At 54.8% G+C, this 9504-nt stretch overlaps 1 protein-coding gene across 1 annotated transcript in view; it reads right to left on the reverse strand.

Moving 5' to 3' along the window:
• Positions 1 to 4960, reverse strand: part of RASSF5 (Ras association domain family member 5) — a 64339-nt gene extending 59379 nt beyond the window's left edge. The window contains exon 1 of the mRNA XM_028120247.1: positions 4507 to 4960. Within this exon, the coding sequence (XP_027976048.1) occupies positions 4507 to 4960 (454 nt within the window). The remainder of the gene's footprint in view (positions 1 to 4506) is intronic.
• Between the last annotated feature and the right edge of the window lie 4544 nt (positions 4961 to 9504).

Consider the following 9504-nt stretch of genomic DNA (forward strand, 5'->3'; position numbering starts at 1 on the left):
GCACCCACAAATATTCACCTGCCCAAGAATATTCACCTTGTCATCTGAGGAATGCGAACAGGAAGGGCCTCTGATAAGGCCGGAGGCGTATTAACAGCTTCCTCACCAGCCTTAATAGTACCCTGGGCAGAGCAAGAATGGCTAGCAGCTCCTTCTGTGGGGAAACTGAGGAATGGGGTGGGAGCCAGAGAGGGCTCCTCGGAAAAGCCTATGCGGGCGTGGCTTCGGACCCAGAAATGCTGGGCAGGGCCTGAAGGAGGGAAATGACCCGACAGCCTGAGATGGCCCCAAGGCCTTTGAGGCCAGCCAGTTCTGCCCCACCTGAGAGGTTCTAACCTTGTCCTGCCCCTAGCCAGGGGGACGGTCGGTGCCTCCTTGCCCACGTAAGACCTTGGCAGCAGCATCCCTCTGTTCTGACCTCAGGAAGCCATTCCAAGGATGAATGTGGAAGCCAGCATGAAAATCCTTTGGGCTTTTCAGGGAAAAAGCACTACCACTGGTCTTCCTGTGTTCAGAGGTGAGCTGGGCCTGGCCTGAGCCTCCAGTCCCTCTCCTCACACACTCTTCATCCCCAAGAGCCAGCTCCTGTGGCAGGAGCCACTTCACCAGCCAGGCAGGGTCCTGGGGGCCAGGCAGGGGACTGTCTATTCCCTGTCACTCAGCCCAGGCTGAGTGGCCGATAAACTTGGGGGGAAGAGAGAGGATCCCAGACCAAAGCCTCAGCGCTGAGGGGAGATGTCAATTCACTTCCACCTAATAACTCCGCAGGATCAGCAGGCAAACACACGTTCATTACCAAGTCTAATTAGGCTGGCAGACAAGTGGCATTAATCATTTTTGACTATACCTGGGATTCAAGCCCCCTTCCCTCCATAATCAGAAAATTTCATGCTCTGATGAAGAGGGGGGACAATTAAGCCCACATTTAATGCTTTCACTTTCATCCTTCCAGAAGCCAGGAAGCCAGGAGGAGAGGAAACAAGACACAGCTTAGGGACCTCAGAAGGCCTTCCTCAAAGCATTCCAGATCTGTTCTCTGTCCCTAAACACACACACACACACACACACACACACACACACACACACACTCACTCACTCACTCACTTACTCCACTAGGACTTTTCCTAGGAGAAGATCCCAATTAGAGCCCGGGGCAGGAGGAATTGGAGGTGGGGGGTTCCACTCTCTTTAACAACTCAACGTCCCTTTCCCTAACCTCCGCAGCCAAACAGGGGCCTGAGTCCACGAAAAGACTTCAAGCCACACACACACTTCAGCGCTGCTGGGTGTACTGGACAAATAAAATGCTTTCCAAGTGCCCAAGAGTTCTAGGGTCTGCAGCAGGGCAACTCAGTGTCGCAGTAACCTCTTCTACAAAGAAGTCACCACAAGAGATGACTCCACAGGATCCAGTGGCTGTCACATGGGTGGTTCCAGTCTTTACAGAGAGGTGGGTTGAGCCCAGCCATTAATGAAGTGACAAGACAGAGCCGGGAAGGCTGGACAAGGGGCCCTGTGGGACATCAGTCTCACTCACCCCAGAAAGTCCCCTGTCCCTGAGGTCTCATGGCAAGCACCTTCTCTTCACATCATAATTAAACATCTCTCAAATGGGGGATAGGATAAGGAGCCCCAGGGCTCCCCTTTCAACCCTATAATTCCAATCACGTAACACTTCATAGTTCTGAACAATGATGCGTCCAGAGAAGGCTCCAGGCACTCACTAGCATCATGTAAGCTATGTCCAAGCATCCCTCCTTGAATGTGGAGTTGGACTTCGGGTTTCCCCATTTTCCAGACTTTCTCTAGTCCAGGATGGCTTACATATCCACAAAACGAGATGAAAGGTAAAAGATCAATCCATCCACAAAACGAGATGAAAGGTAAAAGATCAATCCAGGTGCCTTCTACAGAAGAAACGGTCCATGACCTGTAAAGGACATTTCCTGATACCAAAGCCAAAGGGCCGCCGGAGATTTTCACAGGGTGTCTGCTGTTGGCCTTGCCCTTCTGGAATGCTGGAAGTGGGTTCTCGCCACTGCCATTGCCTCCACCCCAGAGCACACAAGCGTTCACATAATCTGTGTGTCTCTCGGTCTCTCTGCATCTCTCTCTTTTTGCTTCTGTCTCTCTGCCTCTCTCTTCCCCCAAACCCCACTGGATATCTCTCTCTATCTAATAAACACGATTTCTTTAATCCTGGAGATTAGTATTAACTCTGAACCCCTCTGTGGGCAAATCCAGCATTAACCAGAGTCTTTTACAGACCTGGAAGTAGGGGTAAGGCTAAGTTAGAGGGGTTTTCACTAAACAGACAGGCAGACCGTGGGAAGACAGCTTTCTAAAAGTTTCCCTTATTAAGAGTGCAGCTTGCCAATATGGCTGCCACCCATCGTCAGGCTCCTGCCCTGACCTATGTCATTCATATGCCCTTCTGCTTGTTTCCAAGAGCAGAGAGATTGAAGAGGAAAAACAAGCCACCACCTTCATCAAATGCTACTTACTGAGGCTGCTCTGAGCCTGGCACTTTGTTGGGGGCAAGTGATATAAAGACAAGGCATCACTGTTTTGGTGCTCTCCAAGCTACTGGCATTCAGTGAGGATGCTTCTCAACCACAGCGGGCAGGAGTGGTGTTTCTGGAGGACAAGTAATACCCGCACATCCTGGGACGCTCATGGCACTTGCTTCCCCGCTTAGTTCAGCCAGGCAGGGTTCAAGAACTGTACTCACTGCTTGGAAAGGTGATCCTCAGAGGCGTCATGAGCCCAGACAAATTGTTACAGCTGTTGGATGGGAGGGGATAACAATAACATTCATATTGCATTAAACGTTCATAATGCCTTTTGCCAGGCACTGTGTTAAGCACTTTACATATATTAATTCATTTAATTAAGGATTCGAACTCAGGTCTTGTGGTGTCAGTCTGTTCTCTTAATTGCTGCCTGCTACTGCCTTTTTAAGGTCATATTTTTGAACCTTGCTTTTCAAAACAAAGATAAAACAAACCAAGCCCACCACGGAATTAGATCTTCAACTTAAACAAAGATGCTCGGTGAGTTTGGCCAGCTGTGTCTTCACCTGCCTGTGGCTCATTTGCACATCAAAACATTTCTCAACTCTTCCCATCCAGCCACAGGTCCACAAGTAGTTAAATAGTAATAACGACAGAGGCGCCGCTCATTAGTCCCCTGACTCCAGCCCTGCTCCCATCTCTGGGATTCAGACATCTCCCAAATGTCTTACTACAGACTAGAATTCCAATGAAGTGGATTTCTCAGGATTCTAGCACAACTAGATCCATGACACTGAGAACACTGCCTGTGTGTGTGTTTATAGAATTGGTGGAGACAGTCACGTACCCTAGGACCCTTGAGAGGGCAATCGTGGCCAAGACATCCATGGGCAAGCTACATGTGATTGGGCTGTAAGGTCAAGAGCATTTACCAAGTGACGGCAGCCCTCCACCCGCAACACACACCTCTAGAAAGTTCGCTCTTTCCTTTTGTATTAGCACCTGAACTGTGAGTTCTGGTGGCGGAGGCAGCAACATTTGCTTTCCCCTCCAATCCTTCCCTTCCACTTGACTCTGGCTTAGAAGGTGAGCTTTCCTTCCCCGAAGCCAGCTGCTGGGAACTGCGGAGACGGGCAAGGTAGGCTTTTCCTGATGGGCAGTAGCTGCTGCTGGACAGGGAGTTGGGGAATTTTAGAGCCTGATGACTGGTGCAGTAACCTAGGAGGAAGAGGAGAAGGAGGGGGGAGGAGAAGGAGGGGGGAGGAGAGGGAGGAGGCAGAGATGGAAGGGGAGGAGGGGGAGGAAGGGAGACAGGACACTGCCAAACATTGGAGCAGAGTCCAAAGGTTTGAGGGGCCAGAGGTGAAAGGCAAGGTGGGGGGGCACAGATCCAGGGTGACCTCAGGCTCACTTCAGCCTACAGCCTGTTTCCATCCAAAGCCTAACCAGGTCTCTTTCCTGTCCCAACAGTGCGCCCTAAAGGAGAGGCGTACCACAGGGGGGCATGTACCATGGGCCTGTACCACAGGCGACAAACAGGCCATAATAAGCACGGGTCAAATGGCCACATCAATACCGGTTTCACAACCCACTGTCAAGAAGCTACAACAAAAGCAAGAGGGTGCGTGGGAGACAACGGAATGACCTTGCCGCCGTGGTCATCATCCCCAACCTGAGTGAGTGACTGCGTGCGTGTGTGTGTGCGTGTGCGTGTGCGTGTGTGTGTGTGTGTGTGTGGAGGGGCCGGGTACGCACCTGTCAGGGAAAGAGGTGTTTGTCAAACACAGCATCACCATACCTGGGCGGTAGGCAGTCACTAAAGCCTACCCGCTAGGGGACTAAGAAGCAGTCTCCCGGGAGTGTCTCCCTTGGTTGAAGTGGAGAAGGGCAATGACCGTCCCCTGCGCCAGCCCCCTGGCAGTCCCCCCCCCACGCCCCCCGGCGGACTGTGGGCTTCCCGCGCGCCCCTCCCCTCCCCTGCCCTCACACTCACTAGCGCAGCGCAGCGCCTGCCGCAGCACCTCTCGTCCGCACAGGTCACACCAGCCCCGGCCGCTCCGCAGCGCCAGGTCGGCGAAGCTGTGCCCCTCGCCTCGCTCCACCGGGACGCGGGGATCCTGCGGCTGCTCGAAGATGCTCCGCACGTCCCGGGGCCGGGGCGCTCCAGGCCGCCGCCGCAGTCTCTGCTGCAGACCAGGCCGGAGAGGGCGGGCGGGTCGCGAGGCCCGAGGTTGGGGCTCCGGGTCCCCCCCGGCCGCCCTCCGGGCGCCGCGCCCCTCGGGCGCCCCGCGCGCAGTGGAGAGGGGCGCGGGGGCGCAGCGGCGCGAGGAGCGGCCGGGGGGCGGTGGCGGCTCGGGGCCGCTCAGGCTCTGCAGGTAGCGCGGCGGTTCTGGGTCCAAGAGCAGCCGGTAGGGACGCTGCCCGATGGCCGGGGACGCCATGGCCATGCCTGGCGAGCGACGGCAGCTGGCGGCGGCGGCGCGGCTCCCGAGTCAGCCTCGAGAGAAGGGCGGCCCCACACGAGCGCGCCTTTAAAGGGACCGCAGCTTGCAGGGCAGGGCGGGGCGGGGGCGGGGAGACTGGCGCGAGGCAGGAAGGGCGCCCCGGGGAACCACCGGCCGGCCGAGCGGCAGAGGGGGGGCGCGGGAGCGAGCGCGGGTTTCGGGGCGTCTGCGGGAAGCGGACCGGCCGACTGGGGCCGATGAAGAGGGGTTGCTGTCGGGACCGTCTTGCCTTCAGCCCTGCCTCCTTCCCTCTCCCATCACTTCCCCCAACACCAGCCCCCCTCTCCCCCCCGCACCCCAACACGCCCAGGTGAGGGAGCAGGCGGCAGGGAAGGGCTTAGGAACTAGCTGGGGATGGGTCTTCGGAGAGGTCCCCGGGCCGGGTGTCCGCGCGCCACCCTCCCGCTTCTCCTGCCCACGGGAGGGTGTGGGCCGTGCCCCCCCCCGATGCCGCCGACGCCCCCTGGCCAGCCGGCCGCGCGTGGGTCGGGCAGGCCCCGCCGGCGCTCCGGCTCCGGTAGCAGCGCCGAGTCCCGTGACGCCGAGGCACGCGCGGCGGGGGACGCTTCCGAGGCTGACCGCGGGAAGCCGCCTCCGCGGCGGGCTAGGCTGTCCGCCTGCGACTTTCACTCTTGCTGGATTTCCCCTCTCTGGGCAGGCCTGCCTGGTAGGATATTCTTTTCCCGGAAGACTGGGGTTGTATGATCGGGGGCCCTGGGGGATCGTGAGACCGTTCCCTCGCCCCATGGCTTGGGAGAGCTTATCTTCCTAAAACAAACGCTCCTCTCCCCACTGCTGCTCCAGGAACTACTGTGCAAACACCAGCCCCGAAAGCCCTACTCTGTATTAGGGATGGACAGCTCACTTGTGAGACCCGAAGACGAACTCCTTCCTGCTAGCGCCGGAGCCGGCTTCATAACCTCCTCTGGTCCCTTCCCGTTGAATGCTCTGACTTCACCGTCTTGAAAGTCTTAATAATTTTTGAACAGAGGGTCCGGCATTTTCTCTTTACACTAGGTCCCACAAATTACGTAGCCTATCCCGGTCGTCTCTCGTGGGCGGGCAACGGGACTGCTGGATCTTTGAACAGGCCAGCTGCATGACCTGGGGCCCTCTCCAGCCTCTCTAGGTTTTTGTTTTGTTTTGTTTTTGGTTTTGCCTGTAAATTGGTCTGGGAGTGGGAAGACAGGTAAATGTTTTGCGATCCACCACTCTGACGCGGTGATCAGTGTCCTCTTAAAACTTGGGGTTCGGTTTGGTTGATTTAACAGAGGTCACCAGCAACCAACTTTGGAAATAATCTAAATTCCTTTAGACCTGAGACACACGCTCCTCTTCGAAGACCAGGCCAGAGAAGGGACTCCCCCTAGCGTCTGGTAGGGGAATCTTCACTTTTGCTTTTTCTTCCCCCTTGGAGGTAATTTTTAGGTAATTCCTAAAATTTCAAGAGTGGAGTGGTCAGGGAATTCCCAGCCTGCTTTGATCCATGGCTTCTCCTTCGTGGTGGTGGCAATCAGAAAGTCCTCCTCATTTGTAGTGTCGGGTCCCCGGGGTCTCACGAGAGGCTGGAGCTTCTCACTTGAGGAGGTGGTTTCTGGGCACAAGGGAAAATAGGCAACCCCACGGTGTTACAGAGCAGGAGTTGAGATGAGGGAGGGTGCATCATGGGCCACCCCTTTTACTCCCTTCCCCCACCTTTCCGCTCCCCTGTCTGAACCTTGCTTTCTCTCCCATCAGTGGTTTCAGACTTTGGCGGGCAGTCCACTGGAGGGCTTGTTAGAACACAGATTTCAGGCCTCCACCCCTAGAGTTTCTGACTCAGTAGGAATTTAGGGCTGAGGTTTGAGGTGTTGCATTTTTAACAGATTCCCGGGTGGTGTTGCTGCTGCTGGCCCTAGGACTCCACTACTCTAGATCTAAGGTGGTGATAAGGGGGGCTTCTCCGTTCTTTTCCCCACAGGGCAGGTGAGCTTCAGTGGGCACACTGAGAAAAACTCATAGCGGCGGGGGGAGGGGGGCGCTATTCCTGAATGCTTTCTGCTGAATGTTCCCACAGGAAAGTACAGTCTGCCTTTTTGGTCTTATTCCCACCTCGTCCACTTCTTCGGCGGTTTTCTCAGGGTTGTTGCAGAAACCTGCACTGCGTATAAAGATCTGCTTGTATCCACCCCTCTGTTATCCATCCATTCCCACAGGCTTGAGACTCGTTGGAGGATATCACTCCCTCCCAGGAGGCAGGGAGCTGGGTGAGGTCCAGGGTGTGGACCCAGCTTGAGCTCTGGGTGACAGCTTGGTATGGCAAGAAGAAAGGACCTGGCAATGAGCACATCTCTGAAAGGTCAGTTCTAAACTGCCATTTGTGAGATAATTGCCAACAATCGCCATCTCTGTCCTCCATTCCCCTCCCCGCCCCTGCCAAGCATGAGTTTGGGCAGCCCAGGCCAGGTCCCCCATATAGAGAGGCTCATCCGAGGAGTGTCTCCTTTAGCCCTGGGAAACTGAGGACTGTCTGGAAGAACCAGACGTAAACCCCTTCCCATTTGCCTGAGATGCACAGAAAAACTGGGTTTCCCTTCCTGCTACAGCTCTGATTTGGAGGAATGGGGGTGGCTGCTCTCAGCCCTGGATGGTGGAGGAGATTGTGCACGGCCAGAGCCCTACGTTTGGCTTCTGGGATGGGAACGGAGATGAAGATGGAGATAACATAACCTCATGTAGCCAACCCAAAAAGTTTATCAAGTTTATCTTTTTTTTTTTATTTATTTATTGAGAGAGAGAATGGTAGAGAGAGAGCATGAGATGGAGGAAGGTCAGAGGGAGAAGCAGACTCCCTGCTGAGCAGGGAGCCCAATGTGGGACTCGATCCCAGGACCCCAGGATCATGACCTGAGCCGAAAGCAGTCGCTTAACCAACTGAGCCACCCAGGCACCCTATCAAGTTTATCTTAAGGTTCATCTGCCTGAGCCAAGAAACTGAGGTTGGGAGAGGTAGTTGCCACCCCTGGCCCCCAACAGGAGGCCCGCTGCCTGGGACTTGCCTCCTCTGATACCATCTTTCCCAGCCCAGTCCCTTTCTTCCCTGAAGGAGCAGCCCCTCCCACAACTCTCTCTCTCTCTCTCTCTCAAGTCAGTCCTCCTTGCCCAGGGAGAAAGTAGTAAATAAATTCTAGTCTCATCGGAGGGTCAGGATGATGCCTGGCCTGGTGTAGTGTCCGACACTTGAGGTTCAGAGTTGTTTGGATGGCTCTTTGGTCAGGCAGGCCAGCAGGGTGAAACCACAGCATCTGCTGAGACACCTCCACTGGGAGTTTTTCCCATGTTCGCAGATCCTCTTGGCTCAGAGCCATCGACTTTTTTCTGTCTGTGACTCACTCCCAGAAGAGTAGGTGTGCTGTTTTTATTTTTGACCAAGGGGAAAGATTATGCCAGTTGTTGGAGTGTGTGGTCAGTGTGGAGGTCACTTCAGAGGTGGTCCGGGAGCGTGTTGGTTCCTCCACGGGGGAAGCTGTGTCAGGGCTGTCCCCCCCACCCCCTGCTGAGCTTCCCAGTAGGAAGGAAAGGGGAAGGACAGAATGCATCCTGACTTTCTGAAGGGGAAGTTTTTGGTTTTGTTTGGCTTTGAGGCATCTGAAGTGGCTGAAATCCCCAGAGCATGTCGGGGACCTCCCAGTGATTCTGAGAGAACAGCTGTTGGCATAAGCTCACTGGACCAGTCAGGACTGGTTAGGTTATGCTGCGGTAATAACGTGCAAATCTCACTGCCTTTAAACTAGAAACTTCTTTCTCACTCTGACATGCCCTCTGCATGTCTAGAGGCGACAACAGCCCCGAACATTCCCATACCTTAGGAGCGGGAGTTTGTTCCAAATGCAGATATCCAGACCCCACCTCCAGAGATCCAGGGAGTGTGGGTACTGGCCTGTGTTTTATAGGAGTTGATTAAGTTGCCTCACAGACCCCACCCTGAAAATGGGAGCAAGGCAGTGAGTAGCTGGGATCGTGGGACCCCTCCATAGACATTTGAGGGGAAACGCTCTCACCCTTGTTGAGGGCAGGGTTTACAGCTCTGCACGTGACTTCTCTTCCCTTGTTGGGCAGCTTGTTGGACGCAGAGCTCTGCCTCCCGTGGAAGTGGGGAGTCTCGGGGGTCTGAGTAATGGGGGTCAGTAACACTTTCTATTGCTAGACTGTGAGCCGGGACCGTAATAAAATGTTGCTGGAGAATTAAAATGTTTGTAAAAGTCTCTCATCAAATGCTATGTGTTACATTTACTCAAGAAATATGCATCCGGTGCTTACTGTGGGGCTGGCACTTTGGGCTTGAATGACTTGATCTTCGTGGCAACTCTGTGAAATGGCTGACATTCCTATTTTTCAGATGAGAAAATTGAGGCTCAGAGAAGACGTGACTAGCCCCCAAAATGTGTCAACAGTCTGGACTCAAATGCACAATTTTGCCTTCACACTACCCAACTGGTGTGGTAAAA

Source organism: Eumetopias jubatus, unplaced genomic scaffold (genome assembly GCF_037043125.1).
Source record: "Eumetopias jubatus isolate StellerSeaLion01/CBP00866 unplaced genomic scaffold, mEumJub1_p1.0 scaffold_12, whole genome shotgun sequence".
NCBI lineage: Eukaryota > Metazoa > Chordata > Mammalia > Carnivora > Otariidae > Eumetopias > Eumetopias jubatus.